The following is a 22,285-nucleotide window of genomic DNA, read 5'->3' as shown; positions in this document are numbered from 1 at the left end:
CTTATCCTCCCCCATCCAAAACCTTGATATTTTCTACCCCCGCTAATTTCACCCCAAATCCACTTTTTTGAGGTGACTTTTGACTTCTTTCCTGGAAGTCCTTGGTGTCCTTGCGTTTTATACCTATCCTGCCTCCCCCCAGGCCTTCTCCCTCCCACACATCTCCCAATGTCCCTGCTCTCAAATGTTGTGTTTGTGTGCTTCCTCCTCTTCTCTCCCCATCTTGTCGACCGCTCCCCTTTTTATATACTTTGTTTGCTTGTTTGTTTGATTTGTTTGTTTGATAAATGTTAGCTCTTTCACGAGCCTCGACTCTGTATACAAAAAAAAAAAAAAAAAAAAGGGAAGAAAGAAAGAAGAAAGAAAAAAAGAGTGAATGAATGAATGAATGAATGATCGTTTTAAGGCCATTTTCCCCACTAGAGCGGGGGTTAGCCTTGCGGACCCCATGACAATCATGGTTCCCTGTTTGAGGCAATGTTTTTATGGCCGGATGCCCTTCCTGACGCCAACCCTTGGTCACCTCTTACGATGCGCAGGGATACGGTGTACCTATTCTAAATCGGGGTACACACCGGGATCATTCATCCCAGCAAGCTGGTACTCAATTTGTCGACCTCGGAAGGATGACAGACTGAGTCAACCCCCCTGGCGTTATTTCAGCGATCGACCGGGATTCGAACCCAGGATCCTCGGATCCCAAGCCGGCACCCTAACCGCTAAGCCAACACCAGGCTAAAAGAAAAAAAGAGTAATGCAAAATAATTGAAGGGGTTGGAGTGGTTTTCTTTTTCATGTGACAATTTCACTTTTTCAGAAGATATTTTTTCACTTTTTCAGAAGTCTAAGGCAAATGTTAAGGGGTCAATGTGGAACATTTTTGCATACATGATTGAGGATCATGGAAGAGCTAGAGAAGAATGGAAGGGAACAAAATGGAAAGGGGGAAACATCAACAGCAGAGTAGAACAGAAACCTGGGAGGAACAGAGCCAAGAGAGGGCACAGGGTGAAGGACAAAAAAGGAGGCGGTAGAATACAGAGAGGCCACCAATCTGCCTGTGATGCCAAATTAGCGGGCCTAGACACTCAGCTTCATTTAGAGAGACCCCAATGAGTTTGAGGGCATTGCTTTTCATGGCATCACGAAGGGCAAGGTGTGAGGAAGGCATCTCAAAGGGGAGACCAGTACTCCAAGCTGTGAATTAAGGCCCTGGAGGTTGTCATAAGTTTAGACTGGCCAAGGAAAGGCCTTGCAGAATGAAGGCTGCCCAGTCATCAGCTGGCCATCTTGGAGGAAAATCTTTGGAGGCCATCTTGGAAAATCATCTTTGGAGGCCATCTTGGAAACATGGTCTGCCCCAAAAAGATCATGTCTAGGGGTGAGGCCCAAAGGTTTCAGTGACATAACCTCTTCAAGTGGTATGCTTAGGAAGTAGATTGGGAGGGTTTGCCAGATGGTCCTTTCGGAGAGACAGGGTGAGTGTGTGAGATTTGTTGGGGTTGAAAGACATATTCCAAGTGTTGGACCAGCTCCTCTGTAGAGAGATCCTCTGTTCTATCAAGATCTGTAGAGAGGGAAGAGGCTACTGCCTGCCTGTTTGAAGAATGAAAAATGATACGGCAGTGGGTGGAATCATCAGTAAAAGAGATAGGTGGGATTTTCCAGGGAATCAGAAAGATCATCGATTAAGATGAGGAATATGACTGGGCCCAAGACACTGCATTGAGGTAATCTAGCCTTGACAGGGAAAGAAGATTAGAGGATCCCGTTAATAGCTACACGCTTTATACGGGAGTGAAGGAAGTCAGTGATCCATAAGGGGATGTGGCCGGCCTTGGATGCCTTTAGCAGAATTTGGAGATCAAGGCTGGATACCAGTGTCTATCAAATTCTCAAGACATGTCCAAAGAGATTCCACTGATATCATGTCTAATATTGAGGGCTTCCATCCATTGTTTGGAGAGAAGAAGCAGCATGTTCAAGGTAAAATGACCGAGTCTGAAACCAAACTGATAGATGATATCAGTACGTTGTGGAAAAGGAAGGATTTTATATCAATTGCAATTATAGATTCCATGACCTTGCTGGTGATTGTAAGCGAGGTAATAGGCCTGCAGTTAGGTTAATCCATTTATGCACCATGCTTCTGAATTGCCGTGATATTGGCTAGTTTCGAGGCAGACCGAAACTGCCCCAGAGAGTGATCGAGTGAACAGAGCAGAAAGATGATGAACAAGAGCAGCAGAGGTGGATTTTAGGACACATGCACTGATGCCGTCTGGGCCTGGTGCAAAATCAGAGGCGTGGTTTGCCAGAAACCTCTCCCCCTTCTCAAGTGGGAAAGACACAGTATCAAGGTGCAGTTGGGTATGAGAGGGTAAGGTAGGTGTAGGGAGTGAGGAGTTGGGCACACAAGATTTGGACTAAAACACAGAATTTAGGCGTTCGGCTTCTCACGAACAGTCAGCTGTGTTTGCCAGATCTGGTCCAGTATTCTTAGATCTCAAAGTTTTCAGATAGCTGGGAGAACTGCTTGCACTTGTGAAGGAGCCAGAACTGTAACCTTTTTAGTTTTCCTTTTCATGAATTTCCTTGGTTGTTGTGTGCAAATGTGGCCTCCATTCCCCACTGTCAGTATGTTGCCTTTTTATCCTCTGGTCACCTCACTCTTCTATTTTCCTAGAGCTTGTCGACAAAAAATAATTACACAGAACGTGTGTCAAAATATGTCCTCTGACCTGCACACCACTCCAATCGCCTGCTTCTCATTGCAAGCAATGACATAAAATCAATAATCAAATTAAGCAATGTAATTGATGAAGCTTCATGGGCATGCCCCATATGAAGGACAATGACTTCAGAAGGCATAATTGTGCATTTACAGGAATTATAATGGCATTAATATATTATCAACAAATCAACATAGTGTACGGTATCTGAACCGGGGTTATTCGTATCGTGCACTGAAGTTTCAGAAGGCGACACGAAACAGACCAACCCAAAGTCTCGAGTCACAAAACACATGATGCATTATTACACATGATGCTGCACACAACCAAATTTGTCAAAACTTCAACCAATGCTATAAAAAAATCCGCATTATACACGACTAGCAACTTTTCTCAAAGCATACAAGCAGAAAGTTGCACTGGGTGTGATAAGCTGGGTATTTAAAGATTAGCATACTTCTTCCTCACCTTTGGCTGAATTCTTTGCCTTTCTCTCTGGCTTTATAGCTACATTCGATGCCTCTTTCCCAGGTATCATGGCTGAGCACATCAGAGATAGAGCGGTGAGGGGTCAGAGGAGAGCAGGTAGATCCACCGACCTCACATGCACTACGGGTGCGAGCTGGGAATAGGAGCAAACATCGAATTGGAATGAAGCAAAAGGCTGACATGGTAGTAACTACTAAATATATAGCAGTCACATGAGTGGGGTTCAGAGCAGCCATTTCAGCAAACTAAGGCAAAGCTGCTAAGGCAGAGAAAAACACACCTCCTAAGCAGCCCCTTCTCCTCCCTCCCCCCCCCCCCCCCGCAATCCCCCCCCCCCAATCATGGATCTAACTGAACAGCTTAGTTCAGTTAGGCCTTCAGATCAGGTTTAGATGTTCAAATAATGAAGCCGGATGAAACGGGAGGCTGAATGGACACAATCAAATGGAAGACCAAAATACTGCATTGGAGTCATCAGAAGGAATCCAAATAAGTAAAGAGCAAAGATGGAGCCATCAGGAGGAACCTGGATAGGATTCGGGTTTCAGCTGCTACTCCACAACCCTCAAACCCATACAAGCGCAGTCAGATGAACACTACATTATGTCCTTCTGAAGTCCACTGTGTGAAGTCCATGATGTCTTCCACTGAACTGATTTAATATCTCTTCATCTCTGGAAAAAAGATACTGCCTGGGAATAATTTCTCCAAAAACAACTCTCTCTGAACTTCAAGTTGATATCTTCAATTATCCAGCTATCATGTCAAACATCTCCTCGATGGTACAAAAATTAATGCAGTAAGATCATTGCCAGAAAGCAGTTTGCCTTTTCCTCTTGGAAAACCATCCATACTAATGGGGAAACTGTAATCTTCCTGTCAATCTCGAAAGCGTTGTGATTCTATCCTCAGATACACAATTTAACCTGAGGTCCACACTTGCAGGGGTTTCACCTCAATCCACAAAATGTCAGTGGCAGTCAGTGAAACGTGTCTCGAGAACATGCTCCTCAACTTTTGCTTTGCTCTTGGGGGGGCTGGTGTCTTGTCATGACAGAAAATAAGCAATTAGAAAATGGCTTGTATTGCCACAAAGCCATATATTCTCACATTGTCCTTCCACAATGATCGGAGAGCAAACGCTTCAATCTATTTGTGGTCACATTCTGTGGAAGGGACAGTTACTTGACCTTTTGGGAAGATTGGGAGATCCTTTCTAGTGCAAACCATATGGCCAGGTTGGCATTCAAAGCTGACTGTCACTTCAAAAATTCCTACAGGTCCAAGTGTTCCTTTGCTATCTTCAGCTTACAACAGTGCAAAAAGCCTTCATAAGAACAGTCATGGAATATGGCTCCCAAATGAGGATTGATGCTGTGACAATTTCACATCCTCCCCAAAGAACAATATACCACTCATTTTCACTTTGCGCGAGGTTGAGCTTTTCACTTCACCCAATTATTTGCTATAAATCAAACTCATGAAGATGTAAATAACAGATAAGCATTTACAAATGACCAACAAACAACAACAGGCATTTTAAGGCCATTTTCCCTGCTAGAGCGGGGGTTAGCCTTGCGGGCCCCATGACAATCTTCTCCATTTTGCCATATTTTCTGCATCTCCCCTTGTTAACCCCCTTGCCCGCATTTCTTCCTCCACCACCTTAAGCCAAGTTTTTCTCAGTCTTCCCGTCCTCTACTTCCTTCTACATTCATTTCCATCACTCTTCTCAACCAGTCACTTTCATCCCTCAACACATGACCAAACCATCTCGACCTGTTTCTCTTCACAGCATCCATCACAGGCTCTATTCCCATCATCTTTCGCAATTCATTCTTTGTCTTCCTCTCCCTCAAAGAAACTCTGCACATCCACCGAACCATTCGCATTTCCACCCTTTCCAGCCTTCGTTGCTGCTCTACATTCATTGCCCATGTCTCGCTCCCATAAATCATAACACTTCTCACACATGCAGCATACACCTTTCCGTTCAGCTTCAACGATACTCCCCTCCTCGTCAGCACGCCACTCAGTTCCCGAAATTTATTCCATGCACATCTCAATCGAAGAACCGTTGCCGAGTCTGATCCACCTTTTCCATTCAGCATGTCTCCAAGGTAGCAAAATGTTTTCACACCTTCCAGCTTCACGCAATTTCCAAGATCCAACTCAACATTTCTTCCATCTGCAGCTCCCTTTATGCACACCTTACACTTGAATGTAGCTGTAGTGAAAATGTATCAAAGTTGAACCCAGGTGTGATGCTCACTGAAACCACTGAGAGGCGTCTATAAGACCTCGGACGTCCGCGACTCCGGGCCACTCCTGCGACATAATTCTATGACATGTAGACTCGGATGGTACGTACCCGCTCATATTCTAGGCTTGCTTGCATTGACTAATATTATCGATCCTTCCTATATGATGCCAAGATCCTGATATATATTGCATGATTGTATTTTACAGGATGATGCCAGAGATCTGATTGTTACTAAACCTACCTATGGGACAAAGTTGTGGACTTAATTGATTTTCACAACTTCCGACCATTCGCATTTCCACCCTTTCCAGCCTTCGTTGCTGCTCTACATTCATTGCCCACGTCTCGCTCCCATAAATCATAACACTTCTCACACATGCAGCATACACCTTTCCGTTCAGCTTCAACGATACTCCCCTCCTCGTCAGCCCGCCACTCAGTTCCCGAAATTTATTCCATGCACAATGCACAATTCCGAAATGCTCAATCGAGGAACCGTTACCAAGTCTGATCCACCTTTTCCATTCAGTATGTCTCCAAGGTAGCAAAATGTTTTCACACCTTCCAGCTTCACGCAATCTCCAAGATCCAACTCAACATTTCCTCCATCTGCAGCTCCCTTTGTGCACACCTTACACTTGAATGTAGCTGCCACACTGGTTAATGACCCTCTCAGACCACTACATTTTTGATGAACCCACTCAGCGCACATTGAACATTGAATGGAGTTCACTCCGACATCCTTCCTGCACAAAGCACACGGCCACTTCCCAGTTCTTTCCACCTCACCACATGCTTTACCACTTGCCATCACCCTTGTCTTTCCGAGATTCACCTACAGACCTTTTGCCTCCATACATTCCTTCCACTTGTTGATCTCCTTCAGTCCATCCATACTTTCCGCAATCAACACCAGATCATCTGCATACAACAACTCCCATGGTAAACCGTCCTTTACATTCTGAGCCAGCACCTCCATCACAGCTACAAATAGTAGTGGACTTGGTACCGACCCCTGATGCACTCCCACCTTCACGTCAAACTCACCACTGTTCCCGTCCTTCATCCTTACAGCTGTGCGCGCTGTCTCATACATTGCCATCACAACTCTGATCAACCATCACAACCTACCTTCCTCAATGCCCACGTCAATACTTCGCATGGAACCCTATCGAATGCTTTCTCCAGATCAACAAACCCAAGAAACAACTTCTTCTTCTTCTCCATGTACTTCTCCTGCAACTGCCTTACAATAAAAAGCGCGTTTGTCGTTCCTCTTCCTGGCATAAATCCAAACTGCATTTCGTCGATCTTCACTTTCTTCCTTATCCGCTTCTCCAACACCCTTCCAATACCTTCATTCCATGCTCTAATAACTTTATCGCTCTATACGAGCCACAGTCCAGAGGGTCACCTTTCCCCTTGTATAGAGGGACGAGGGTACTCGGTTACCAATCCACTGGAATGCAGCCTTCTTTCATTCTTTCATTCTTCTTTCATGTTCACCAGCTTAAAGATCTCTGTCATTCTCTTCACACCCCAACTTCCTGCTGCCTTCAACATATCTCCCACAACTCCCGTCAGCCCTCCCGCTTTTCTACTCTTCATTGCTTTTGTCGCTTCCTCAACTTTCTTCTCAGTTATCTTCTCTGCCGGTCCTAAAACAGGCTTACCCTCTATGTTGCTGTCCCATTCATTCTCTGCATTCCACAGCATTTCCATATGTCTCTTCCATCTTCCTTTAATTCCATCTGGGTCCACAACGATTCGTCCCACTTCATCCTTCAAGCAACTCACCCCCATCACATCGCACCTCTCTTTCGCTATATGCTTTGCAATCCTGAATACTGCTCTCTGACCCTCTTCCGAATCCAAGCGTTCTCCGAACATTTTCCTATATGCATCCTGCGCCTTTGCTACCTCTTTCTTTGCAGCCTTCTTGGCTGCCTTATAACTTTCATGCTCTGCCTCTTCTGCCCCCGTACCCTTCATCTTCTGCCACTTCTTGAACTTCTTCCTCTTCTCGTCAATCCTCTTTCCAACTTCATCATCCCACCACCATGTTTCCTAGTGCCTCATTGGTCCTTTTGTCCATCCACATACCTCACCAACTGCTCCCAACAGACTATCTTTCATTGATATCCAACCACTTTCAAGCTCAACCACATCATCTTCAACCATACTCAGCCTCTATTTTAATGCCTCCCTCACTGTCACCTCTTTCAACCTCTACACCTTCATTCTCGGTTGGTACTTCACCCTCCGAGCTCTCCTCGCACCTTTCACCCTTATGTCGCAGACAACCAAGTGGTGCTGTGAAACAGCCTCCTCCCCCGGGATCACCTTTGTGTCCCGGAGGTGCCCCCTATCTCGCCTACGCACCATCAGGTAGTCAACGGTTGTCGTCGACCCACCTGACGTGTATGTAACAAGCGTATTATCCGCTTTCTGGAACTGAGTATTACAAATAAACAAACCAGCTCCATCAGCAAACTCCAAAATCCTTTCACCTTCTCCATTCCTCACACCATATCCACAACCCCCATGAACTCCCTCAAAAACGTCTATACTCCTTCCCACATGTCCATTTAGGTCTCCTCCTACCACAACAACTTCCTCATCTTTCACGTTTTCCATCAGCTTCTCTATCGCACACCAGAACTTGTCCTTCTCTTCATCGCTCCGACCAACCTGTGGAGCATATCGCGAGATGACGTTCACCAAGAGCTTTCCAATCATCATTTTCACCATCATCAACCTTTCACTCGCTCTCGTCACACTCACCACACTGTCTACAAACTCCTCAGAAAACAGGACACCAACACCATACCGCCTTCTGGGCACCCTTGCCACACAAACTTGTATTTCTGTCCCTGCCTACCCTTCACCATTCTCACACCACTTCCCTTCCATCTCGTCTCCTGCACACAACATATGTCCACTCTTCTTCTGACCAATACTTCCACCACTTCTCCTGATCTCCCTGTCATTGTTCTTACATTCCATGTCCCAAACCTCAGAAACCGATCTCCACGTGGGGCATCGACGTTTCGTCGTCATAAATGGAGTGATTTCCACCCTTGCTTCGATCAGGTTCCCCACCTTGATTTTTGACGATTGAGTAAGGTCCCCCACGGGGTACTTCGGTCTGCACCCTGCTCATATGTAATTGTCATGGTTCCCTTTTTGAAGCAATGTTTTACGGCAGGATGCCCTTACTGACGCCAACCCTTTTAGTCGCCTCTTACGACACACGCAGGGATACGGTGTACCTATTCTAAACCGGGGTACACACCGGGATTACAAATGACCAATTTTGCAAATTTTGCAAAACATTCATTTAATCTTATATTTCCTTCAATCTTTCATATATTGTAGAGGAAGAGTGTAGAGTATAGTTATGTTTGGAAGAGAAGGCGATTCAAAATGAGATAATTTTACCAAAATGACAATAAAGATGTTGGAGATTAAATAAGTATATTAAGGGATTGGGGGATGGGGGGGGGGGGGGGGCGGAGAACATTACCAGGGGAGTTGGGTGGTTGGGGTGAAATGGAGACCTGTAGCAACAGCAGAGCACGATTGATAACTCCACGAACAAGGCGCCGTGTACGTGGCAGTGAGGCTTGCCATTCTTGAGCTGCAGACTTCTTATTCTCAATCACGTTCTCTGTGAAAGCCTCTCTAAATAAATCAAACAATTGCATGATTTGTAAGGTGTTAATGGTGGGACTTCACAACGATGAAAGATACATCACTGCCCGAGCACGGCCAGTTTTGGACAAGTCAGAAATTGATTGCCAAAACATTACATCATCATCATCATTGCTGAATTTAACATTATTATTTTGCAGATAATTCAGATGCATACAGTATGTCGAGCATGATTTTTCTTCTATTTCTTCGGTTGTAGTGTAGGGTGTTCTACTGTTCTTTGCCACTTTACACGATAACAGAAGAAAATGGAAGAATTCTTATTTTCCATTTTATTCTGTTTATAATGTGGGGTGTTCTGTGCCAATAACCTGCTCTGTTACACCATCTCGCATACAGTGCCTTCAGAAAGTATTCACACCCCTTGATTTTTCACATTTTGTTGTGTTACAGCCTGAATTAAAAATGGAATAAATTGAATTTTTTGTCACTGATCTACACATAATAATGTCAAAGGGAATTCTTTTTAAAGAAATTTGAACAAAATAATTAAAATTGATATCCAGAAATATCTAATGTACATAAATATTCAACCCCCTAAGTCAACACTTTGTAGAAGTGATTACAGCTTTGAGTCTTCTTGGCTATTATATGTCAGTATCAGCTTTGCACATCTGGATTCGGGGAGTTTTTTCCCATTCTCCATTGCAGATTTGCTTAAATTCTGTCAAGTTGGATGGGGAGCGTCGGTGAACAGGAATCTTTAAGTCTTTCCACAGATTCTCAATGGGATTTAAGTCTGGGCTTTGGCTGGGCCACTCGAGGACGTTCACGCTCTTGTTCTGAAGCCATTCCATGCGTTGCTTTAGCTGCATACTTGGGGTCATTGTTCTGTTGAAACTATATCTTCGCCACCGTCTAAGGTCTTTTGCAATCTGAAGCAGGTTCTCCTCAAGGATTTGCTTGTATTTGGCTCCATTCATCATTCCCTCTATCCTTACAAGTCTCCCAGTCCCTGCCGCTGAAATGCTGTTCTTAAGTTATTGTGGTAACGAAAAGCTATCACGGACGCACGGATGGACGGACAAACCGAAAACATAATGCCTTCAGCGACTTCGTCGGCTGTGGTATATCAAATACAATGAAAAGGGAATTTTAAATATTTCAATTAAAAAATGTATGATTTGCAAACCTGAGAGAACGAGTTGATTGCTCAAGATCATCTTCATCAAATTGTTTTCCAAAAAGGAAGCAAAGCAATCTCAGTTCCTTAATGCGACTCTGAGAAAGTTTCAGGGACAGAGAAGGAAATCACAGTCAGGAAGAGAGCAAAGAAATATAATATTGAGAGAGAACAGTAGGGAGACAAAAGGGCAGCTGAAAAATTAGTTGAGGTTACAAGAGGGATAGAGTTCAAGGGAAGTTACAAAGTTACAAAAATAACCATGAACAAAAACAAATGTTTCCTTCAGTCATACACTGAAGTCTGCACAGCACATCCATGAACCACAAATACTATCACTGTCCCCCTCCCCCAATCCCTCCACTCAACAGACAAGTTGTAATAAACAAAAATAAATTGCACAAATTTTTGTTTTTTGAGAAATTGCACAAATTCACAAAGGATATAATAACAATACAGAGGGGAACTTAAAGCGCTGTGATCAGACTCACAATGGCAGCAAAGTAAAGTATGTAAACAACTATGTGCAATACTTATCAGTTCTAACCAGAATTTCAAAACAAAACAAATACATAGTAAATATATAAATGAACAAGAATGAGCAATCAGAGATTGCAGACCCTTGCCAGGATGTGTTTTCAGTGGTTCTTAAGGCTTTTTTGTTAAAACAAATATGGCGACCGAATCACGTGACTGATAACGTCATTATTATTTTTTTCTCCACCAATGTATGCCGACATGACGCTCAAGAAATTCCATCTTGATCGTATGACGTTTTGTACTTGTCTAATTATGACATCATAATGGAGGCACCTATGACATCATCATTAACATATTTTATTCCCCATGGAGAATTCTTTACAATGAGCCATGTCTCAATTTTTTCTATTCACCGCTTTCTGAGATATAATAATAATAATAATACATTTATTTTATATAGCGCTTTTCAAGAAGCCCAAAGGCGCTTTGACAGAGTACAAAAATCAAGTGCAAAAAGACAAAAATCAATAGGTAAATAATCAAAGCAAAAGGAAGGAGCAGGAGAAGAGATAGTCAGGGGTTAAATGCTGTGGGTTAAATGTTGAATGCAGTGTTGAACAGGTGGGTCTTAAGTGATGTTTTGAATGTGGTGAGTGAGGAGGAGTCTCTGATGGTGTGAGGTAGTGAGTTCCAGAGGGTGGGAGCAGCGATGGAGAAGGCCCTGTCCCCCCAGGATCTGAATTTGGCGCGGATGGGGGGGGGGGGGGCGGGGGGGGGTCAGGAGGTTGGTACCAGCAGAGCGGAGGTTGCGGGCGGGAGTGTGTCTGGAGAGGAGGTCAGTCAGGTAGGATGGGGCCAGGTTATGGAGGGCTTTGTAGGTCAAGAGGAGGATTTTGTACTGGATTCTCTGGGGGATGGGGAGCCAGTGAAGCTTGTAAAGGACGGGGGTGATGTGGTCACGGGTCCGGGAATGGGTGAGTAGACGGGCAGCGGAGTTCTGAATGTATTGGAGTTTATTGGTGATTATTGAGGGTGAACCATAGAGGTGCAAAGTTTTTCGGTTTTTCCAAGATGGCGGCCGAACCACGTGACCTATGTCATAATTATCATTAAAAAATTATACAGGTGGAGTTGCACCTATGGTGAAAATTTCCTGTCAATCGGACCAACGGTTGCAGAGAAAATCATATTTATTCTGTGCGGACAAACAAACGGACATACAAACGGACTCAAATGCAATACCCTCTCCTCTGGCGAAGGTAATAATACTGAAGTACACTGAACAAATAGATAGTACTAAAGATGAGCGTGAACATTTTTTTCCTGTGACGTGTCGCAGGTCTACAAGAGCTCCGCGTTTCTGGTGTTATTCTTGTTGTGGGTCGATTTTTGAAATGTACACCCATTGGTCGGACAGCTGCTGGACCACACCCACAATTTCTGCTCGACTCCACCTACCCTGGCACCCAGCCAAAATAATACGACCACCATCTTGGTTTTCTGGTGTGCCGAAGACATCAGGCCTGCAGGCCTTTGCTGATTATACGCTGCCTTGGGTTATTTGCATCAGATTTCCAATGACTTTGTTTGGGTCGAGTGTTACTCACGATGAGGGACCCTGGAAAATCTAATCATATGTTGAATAAAAATTATTAGTAAGGTTTCATGAAGCCTGGTACAAGCATGGTAATCACCTACCGAAAGAAATCGCGTTACGTAATTTTTGAATGGCCCCATATTAGGGTTAAATCTTCCGTGACCATGAGACGAATCGGCTCGTTCTGATATAACCATGACGGAGGGTGACGTGGATGAGAAAAAAAAAAACAAAAAAAAAAACCACCTTTAGAGGCCATTTTTCCCCGCAAAGCGGGGGTTGGCCTTTTTCGGGAACCGTGGTTGTTGTTGTTTTTCGGTCCCCTATTTGAAGCAATGTTTTACGGCCGGATGCCCTTCCTGACGCCAACCCTTTTTGCCGCCTTTAACGACAAACAGGGAATTACCAGTGAACTGGTACTCAATTTGGTTTTCAAATTGTTTGGAGATCTTTTTAAATCCCTTCCCAGACTCGTAGGCATCTATAACCTTCTTTCTGAAGGCCTCAGAGAGCTCTTTTGATCTAGGCATGGTGACGCCGCACACTTCAACAACAAAGAGCAACGTGGATGAGAGGATGAGAGGATGAGAGGATGTGACGTGGATGAGAGGTGTCCAGTTAATATTTTAATAACGCATTGAATGCGTTTCTCAATCAAGTTGCTCATATTTTAAGAACCCTTTAAATGTGCATTTCCAAATTAGCCCGTTACAGGATTGTGTCGCAGGTTGTGACCACAGTGCAGTCATTCTTGTTAAACAACACAACAGACACAGTTAATGGGCATAAAATAAAAACAAGTTCAGATTTCATGAGGAGGAGGGCACATTTATCTATGAGGAGCAGCATTAAGCAATGGGACATGGCAGCAATCATTCATGAAGCACGCAGCACCTTCTATGGCAGCGCAATAAAGTCAGAGACCAGTAAAATAGTTTAATCATGGCAACAGGCTTATTTTGCAGTGGGTGGTAACAGCGATCTTGGCGATCGCTGGCTGTTGCTGTCAATAACAGCAGAGTTATTGGCAGCAAGGGGGAGGATGGCCATCTTCAAACCAATTCACTCCACTCTCACCCCCTCCGCCTCCCCTACCCCCATCCTTGGGGTTGGGGGGGGGGGGGGGGAATTGTGGTGCACTTAAAAACGTAAATGGTTGATGTGGCGGGGCCTCACTTGCCTCTCTGGCAAAGAGGGTGATCAACTGTGACACTGACACTTGTCTAACAATTTGGGACTTAATGGGTCCTCACAATGACAATTACTCTACTCTATACTTATCAGCGGTTGACACACAATGAACGGTGCAGAGTTGAGAACTTAAAGTAAACCCGACACCACAATCAAAACACTTCTTCCAAATCTACTTTTAAACCCACTATGGTGGTCCTAATGACAAAATTCCCACTGCTCAGCTTGCTGGCACATCTTATGAATTTGGACAAGGCCCTCCAAAATTCTTACTATCTTTGGGCTCTGGCACAATCAGCTAGCTAGGCAGTATGGCCCCACTCAGGCCTCCATGTCCGACTCTATTTCACATGGGCATTCGAGACCTTGGGGCAAACCTGGAGCGTCTACCTCATGTAGAGACCTTCCTGGATCCCACCTTGGGCTCTTCCTGGCAACTACCTTGCCCTCTTAATAGCACTCGTGCCATGGGCCCTCTCTACCGATGCCTGGACCGAACTCTGAATTCCTACCGAAGCCGCCCTTCTGGCATCTTGAGCAGTACTCAGCCAATCAGGAGGCCTCAATGCTTGGTACCTTCACAAATAACCACTCCTTATAACACTCAAGCCACACTTCCAGCCCGCAAACGACACGTTTGCACACCCACTAATAAATCCATGACCAATTTGCCATGCCCAATGAGAAGCAGCTTCGCAGCTTTCATTTTCCAAATAATCGAACCCCCTACCTGGCCTACACTAACTGGAGGCTCCCTTCAGTTGGGGGTATTTCTCTTCATACCACTTTTCGACACCATGCACACAAAAATTTAGCCACTCACTCCGGTTCCATGTTCACCCCACATCAGCACATTTCCACTCAATGTACACTCCTCCCAAATCCCACCACAGCAAGAAATGGGTGCAGAAAGGTGCACTATACTGCTACAAGTTATTAAATTGAATCCAACTTATCCCATGTACAAATTAAATTGCCTCTCTCATCCTTTCTAAAATTCGATATACGTTTTCTAAATTTTTCTAAAATCTTCCAAGATTTCTCTTTAACACCAAAAAGACAGCACAATGTAAATGCCAAATTTGGTCGGTCTTACATACCCTTTGCTACCAACACCCGTCAGTCTGTCACAGCCATGACTATTCCCACCAAAGTCCACATTGCCCTGAGCCATGCTGGCTCGCATGACACTGTTGCTGCTCCCAGCGTCTGAGTGGGCCTTCGACCCAATATTTATTGCCTATAGTGCGCCTCCCACCTTTCCTCGAAGCAGACGAAGTTGCCCACGCCAGAACCGCCTTTCCTTCAGGGCTCGTGCACGCGTAGCAGCAACTTGCACAGGCTCCTCCTTCCTTTCTTGGCTCCTCCCGAGCCTGGGGTGCTGCCGCTACATCTCTGTCGAGTCCTACCCTGTCTACAACTGAAACTGTCAGGTCTTAATCTGGCTGGCGACATTTCTCTTTCCTTCCATTCAGTCGTAAACACTGTGCAAACTACTCATGCTCTCTGGCTACTCACACCAGAGAGTCTCTGGTCACGCTCTCTGGACCTCTGTTCTCTGGTCACGCAAAATACTCATGATCTGTGACCACTTGTGGACTAAACTCCTCACCATGCGTGTGTGGCCACATACCCAGTGAAGCTGACCTGCATCAGATGCCATTTTGCCTTAATCGGCCATCATCTCATTCTGTTCAGCCACCATTTTATCTTGGATGGCCTGGCCTGCTTTCAAAGCTGCCATTTTGTCCACCAAAATGATTTTCATAATAATATCCTGATGTGAAACAAAACATTAAATGTTCCTCTGTATAATTCTGGCCCTGCATGCGTATACCATGCGTCCCTTGTTAGGCAAGTGCTTTGGGGAGCCATCCATGATCTGCCAGAATGCTCCCAATGTGGGTTTGGCCTGGTCGCTGCCCGGAGGATGTGTGGTATCCACGGAACCAATGTCACTTTTTTTTGTATACTTAGTCGAGAATCGTATAAGAGCTTACACTAACAATATATAATAAAGGGAGTGGGAGACAAGAGGGGAGAGAGAGGGAAGCACAACAACAGTATGGAACAGGAACATCAGGAGATCTGTGGAAGAGAGAGGGCTGGGGCAAAGTACATACACAGTATAAACAACAGTATAAACAACTACGGGGGATTTCAGGAAAGAAAACAGGGAATTTGAAGGACGTGGGTTTGGACTGGATTAACGGGGGTGGAAAAGATCAAGGTTTTGGATGGAGGAAGATATGAGATTGTGGTGAACAGCTGTTTTGGAGAACTGGAGGGAGAAGTGGGATTGAAGAGAGTGTGGGAGTTAGCTCCAGAGGGGGGAAAAAAAAGAGGAATTAAAGAGTGAAGGTGAGCAGAGAATATTGATTTTGGCAGTTTCACCAGAAGAGGCTTGCTGACAGATCTTGAGCATCCTGCAGAAATATTTGGGGGACAGAGCAGGGGCAGCAAGGCCGGAGAGGAGTCAGTAGAATACAGAAAGACCACCAACCTGCATGTGGAGAGAGAGTGAAAGGCCCTCAGAATCAGCTTCATTGTGGGAGATTCCAATGATTCTAAAAGCTTTGGTTTCTGCAGCATGAAGCCAAGCTAGGTGTGAGGCAGGAGCACCAGCCTAGAATGGAGAGCAGTACTCAATCAAGCTGCTGATGAAAGCTTTGTAAGTGGTGAGTAGCTCAGTCGTGCCAAGGAAGGAGGATGCCCAGTCAGCGACTGGCTTTGGAGGTCAGCTTGGAAATGTGGCTTTCCCAGGAAAGATCATGGCAGATTGTAAGACATAAAAGCTTGAGTGACAGAACTTCTACGAGAGGATTGTTGAGAACGTCGATGGGAGGGTTTTCCAGACGGTCTTTTCGGAGAGACATAGTGAGAGTGTGAGATTTGTCAGGATTGAAAGTCATGTTTCACATGTTTGACCAGCTTGTGATCTTATCCAGGTCTGCAGAGATCGAAGAGGCTGCTGTCTGCCGATCTGAGGGATGAGATGTGGAGCAGCAGAGGGAAGAGTCATCATCAAAAAGATAGAGAGTATTTTCCAGAGTCGGAGAGATCATTGATGAAGACGAGAAAAAGCACAGGGACCAGAACACTGCCTTGAGGAACTCTAGAGAAGGTTTTCTAGACAGTATTTTCGGAGAGACATAGTGTGAGTGTGAAATTTAGGAGTGGTGATAAAGAAGCAAGATCGGGGTGTTGGGAGTTTCACCGTTTTATGTTCATTTCTGTCGTTATTTTGATTGCATAGCATTCAGTTTTGTTTCTGCTCTCTGTTATTCTGAATTCTCTGTTATTCTCTCTGTAGCCTGGCGTTGGCTTAGCGGTCAGGGTACCGGCTTGGGATCCTAGGATCCTGGGTTCGAATCCCGGTCGATCGCTGAATTAACGCCAGGGAGGTTGACTCAGCCTGTCATCCTTCCGAGGTCGGCAAATTGAGTACCAGCTTGCTGGGATGAATGACCACGGTGTGTACCCCGATTTAGAATAGGTACACCGTATCCCTGCGCATCGTAAGAGCGTGACCAAGGGCTGGCGTCAGGAAGGGCATCCGGCCATAAAAACATTGCCTCAAACAAGGAACCATGATTGTCATGGGGCCCGCTCTAGCGGGGAAAAATGGCCTTAAAACGATCATTCATTCATATTCATTTTCTCTGTTATTCTGAAATTACATGCACTTTCACGCAATTTAGTCTAACGACTACCCAGTGTAATTTCAAAAACCCTTTATTCATTAATAACTGCATAAATATGGCATTTAATATAGAAAATCCTGTGTGACGCCCAGGACACAAAATATTGCATCCCCAAAAGAGTTAAATTTGTCTCCATCCTCGCCGTTTCCTTCCTCTGTCCTCTAAGAAAGCTGACATTTTATTGCAGCATTAATATTGTTACGGTACGCGGTTAAGGATGGTATGTTTGCCGAGCGGAGGCTCCGCGACCGAACAGTTGTTCCCCGACTAAACCCGATTCACCCAAACGTTGGCCATATCGCGCCACAGATATTCAATGGGGAAAAGACTAAGACGACGAATGCAAAGAGGAAGAAGAAGAAGACGTACAGAAGAGTAACGGGGTTTATTATTATTTACACACACATAAGCAAAGCGAGCCACGGGCTTGTTTCCTTATTTGGGCATGGGGCTGAACAGCCCCGCCCTCCGTGGCGCGCCCTGGGCTTGCCTCTCCCGGGCGACCCCGCCCTTCCTGTTCAAACAGAGTACGGAGCACATATTCACTATAGCAGCGAAATGAGAAGAGTGCACCCCACGCTTGTGAACTGCTTTACCTGCAGATGGAGAGTTTGGCTGGGAAATGGAAGTATTGAAGGGGAGCTATTCTTAATTGATTCGGTGCAATGGAGTATTATTTTAATGGAAGACAAGGCCTTACCCTAAAACACATAATAAGATATAAGCTACTGAACAAGGGTTTTATCGGGTCCTTCAATGTGGTGTTTCATGAAATTAACTACCGAGACGCCCTTTTTAGCCTTTACACAACTCTGGAGGCAGGAGGCGCAGAATAGACAACAATAATAATAAAGCACACAATAAAAAAAATACCATCCTCATATCCACAACAATATGTATGATACCTTTAAGCAACATGTTGAACAAAGCTTGGATTATAACTATTAATATATGAGAAGGAGGGTGGGCAATTTGGAGAGGAACCTTTATGCAATAATGAAAGAATTTAACCTCGTGCAGGTGGTAGTCAAAGAAAGGGAAACTGCAGTTCAAGGTGGAATCATGATTTGTGCTGGAACTGGTGAGAATGGTGGTTGAGCCACAGGCTTCATCTTGAACAGCTTGTTCCCACCGCTGTTCTAACTCTGCCACATTCTGCAAATCACAGACATTCAGATCTGAATGCAGAAGAAAAAAAACCTTTTGGTTTCTGCGTCAGAGTTAAATTGAGAATTTCTGAAATATTGCATGCACATGCCATAATTGAGTGTTCACATTGAGGTAACCATTAAAATACTCTCTAAACAAAATAGTATCCAAACACAAACACCGTGACCAATCTTAGTTCAACTGGTCCTTCTATAGGAATTCAATATTTCAAATGAATGTCACATATGTGTGTGTGTGTGTGTGTGTGTGTCTGTGTGTGTGTGTGTGTGTGTGTGTGTGTCTGTGTGTGTGTGTGTGTGTGTGTGTGTGTGTGTGTCTGTGTGTGTGTGTGTGTGTGTGTGTGTGTGTGTGTGTGTGTGTGTGTGTGTGTGTGTGTGTGTGTGTATGTATGTACAGTCATGTGAAAAAGTAAGTACACCCCATGTAAAGTTTTGACTTTTTCAACATATTTCAACATACAGCTATTTGATCTTCATTTCAACAATATTGATAGATAAAGGTGATATAGTATAACAAATACCATGAAACATTTACATTTTGTAGTCCATTGTATAATTTAAACAAACATAAATGCAAATTTTGCAAGTGGAAAAAGTAAGTACACCCCTACATTTATCACTACTTCAAATACCTAAAATTAGAAACAGGTGCAGGTGCAGGTAAATATATGTATATATAAATATATATATTTTATATATATTTATATATATATATATATATATATATATATATATATATATATATATATATATATATATATATATATATATATATATAATTATATATATATATATATATATATATATATATATATACATATATATATATATCTATATACATATATATATATATATATATTGTCACGCGATTGCCCCTTGGTTAAGACCAGGGGATCGCGGATGGACTCGAGCTTACTTGGAGGCGTTTATCCCAATTGATAGCAGACCAATACACGAGCTGGGATGAACTATGCAGACTTACCTTCACGGCTGTGGTGTCATCAGTCTGTGGTGTCGCTCACAGAGGTGGTATTGGATTTACCACTAGCTTTTGGCCCTCTCATGCGGAAACATACCAGGGAAACTGCGTCACCAAACATATAAATTATTACTAATCGTGTTGTTTGTTTTTCATCGATTTTTTTGAATTATGCTACGTTTTGTTTGATTCAACGTGTGATTTAACGGTTGTTTTGATGCGACATCCCAAGGTGTGGTTTCAGTGGTGCAACGGTCTTGATGGACGGTTTAAATTTGAATGGCACGAGTTGTTCCAGAAGGGCATTGATTGGTGGTTCACTGTCCCCACCCCCTTTTTCCCTTATATAAGAGAGGGTATAGAGTTGTTTCGCTTTACTCTTGAGAAAGGTCAGTGGATGCACGTTTATCCGTGTTGCTGATCGAAACGTCGAGCAGTTGTTTGTTTTCTCATTAAAGGTTGGAGAACTAAAAATGGATTCATTTGATATGTATATATATATATATATATATATATATATATATATATATATGTATATATATATATATATGTATATATATATATTACATACATACACACGTTCTCCTGGGCATGGCTCCCAGCCTGCCTGGCATGTTTGTCGCCACGGTGGCGTACTGTGCGGCCGCTGCCTGTTGGTTTTTCCGGTCAGTCATTGTAGGGGGGGGGGGGGGGGGGAATTTAATTAGTGCATGCACGAGGGGCCTATCTACTGTCTGTGGGATGCATTGGCATATATATATATATATATATATATATATATATATATATACACACACATATACATATATACATATATATATATATATGCATATACAGTGCTTATGAATGTCTGCACCACCTTCAAAACTTTCACCTTTTGTTACATTATAGCCTGAAATGAAATTGCATTAAATTAGACTTTTTCCACGTTTATTTAGACGTCGTAACCCAGAACTTCCAAGTGAAAAACAAATTCTACAAATTTCAGAAAATTAATTTTAAATACAAAACGAGAATATCTTGGTTGGATTAGTGTCCATCTCTCTGAGTTAATACTTGGTGGAAGCACCTTTGACAGCAATTACAGCTGTGAGTCTGTTGGGATAGGTCTCTACCAACTTTGCACACCTTGATTTTGCCCAATATTTGCCCATTTGCCTGGACAAGACTGTTCAAGCTCAGTCAAGTTGTGTAGGGAGCGTTGGCGGACAGCAATATTCAAGTTGATGGACAGCATTTACACATTCATAAAATACATTACATTTTACAAAATATGTGTTCTTTCATTTAAAAAAGGGTGTCCTAATTTAATCAACCGGTTAATTGAATCAAATCACCATTTACCCATAATGATTCCAATAAGACTTTCTGAAGGCAACCCATAATGATAATAACATGATAATAATAACTGATAAAAAGACCCATAATGATAATAACATGATAATAATAACTCAGAAAAGGACCCAATATGACTTTCTGAAGGCACTGTACAGAAACACACACGTACACACATACAGACCTTTCCTTTAAAATGTTTTTTTTGTTACTCAAGATTACAGTGTTACACTCACTTGTAATTGTCTTTGCAGCGCATCCAATCGTGTATACGTTTCTGTTATAATCAGTTTGAGTCTGTCCACCTCAGCATCGCTTTCCTGTTCTACGCTCGCACTTTTTCTTCGCTCCAAATTGTCAACATCGACTTGCTTATCCTCATCAGTCTCTTGTGATTCTTGGTCATCATTTCTTCCGCTCTTCTGATTATCTTTCTCAATCTTTCCACAATTGCTTTCATGAAGTCCAATTTGCTTTGTTGCAATGCTAATCACCTCTTCTTTTTTAACAACCTCAGCTTCATCTTTACCTCTTTTCTCTTGCTCCATCTTCTGTGTTTCATTTTTGTCTTTTCTTCCATTATGCTGAACTTTTTTCATTGCCAACCTTGGTTGTTTTTTAACCTTTCTTTCTCCTTGTTTTCTTTGTTGATTCTTTTTTCCAGTAGCCTCAATTTCATCAACATCCTCTTCTCCTATGCACCAGTTTTCTTTTCCCTCCGTCTCTTCCATTAGCTCAGGTTTTTGCCCATCTTTGTCTTGGTGAAAATTCGCGGAATGCTGTCGACCACTGATTAATGCCGAGAGTGTGCCATGGAGTTGGAAATGCTTGAGTATGCAGGACATGATGAGCTCTTCGAGAACATCTGGGTGGAGAATAGCACTGTAAGAACGGTAGAGAGGACAGAAAAAAAGAGAAATGCAAATTAATACAATATTGCCACATCAATAATGCTTCATGTCCACAAGAAGGTTTGTCAGGTTCATGTCCTAGAGAAGTGGCAGTTGAACCTCTGCGCATCGATTCGTATTCCTTGAACCCAAAGACCGACATAATTTTGCCTTGTGGGTTATGCAGAAAAATAGCATATTTATATTTAAGAGTGCATAACTACATGAATTTTGGAGAATCCTACTCCAAGTTAAAAAGGTATTGTGTATTCATCGACCTGCATTCTCTATACTTGATTTATATCCAGCTGATGGAAACAAAAGTGATGTTACTTAATGATGAAATGTTTTCTTTAGAGATTTATTTTTAAAATCACACTGACACTACTCTGTCATGTGCCCAGATTTAACTCCACATTTTGTGGTGATCAAGCACAACCCCAAACAATTGTTGTACTGAGGGTTACAAAAACGATGTGATATAAAGTTTTGGACTTCTGTTTCATGGTGTTACTAAGTGCAGAAGCCTGGTGTTGGCTTAACGGTCAGGGTGCTGGCTTGGGATCCCAGGATCCTGAGTTTGAATCCCGGTCGATCGTTGAATTAATGCCAGGGGGGT

The 22,285-nt window shown here is 43.4% G+C and overlaps 1 protein-coding gene across 1 annotated transcript in view; it reads right to left on the bottom strand.

The window, feature by feature from the left end:
- Window positions 1-18,171: 18,171 nt before the first annotated feature.
- The window catches only part of LOC137429479 (putative E3 ubiquitin-protein ligase HECTD4), a 224,760-nt gene continuing 220,646 nt past the window's right edge, over window positions 18,172-22,285 (bottom strand). The window contains exons 25-27 of the mRNA XM_078781093.1: window positions 21,013-21,658; window positions 18,305-18,448; window positions 18,172-18,198 (exon numbers count right to left, since the gene is read on the bottom strand). Coding sequence (XP_078637219.1) covers window positions 18,172-18,198; window positions 18,305-18,448; window positions 21,013-21,658 — 817 coding nt within the window. The remainder of the gene's footprint in view (window positions 18,199-18,304; window positions 18,449-21,012; window positions 21,659-22,285) is intronic.

Source organism: Myxine glutinosa, chromosome 6, assembly GCF_964187855.1.
Source record: "Myxine glutinosa chromosome 6, kmMyxGlut1.1, whole genome shotgun sequence".
Taxonomy (NCBI): Eukaryota; Metazoa; Chordata; class Myxini; order Myxiniformes; family Myxinidae; genus Myxine; species Myxine glutinosa.
The sequence above is the reverse complement of the archived record's forward strand: the minus strand, read 5'-3'. Positions and strand labels throughout refer to the sequence as shown.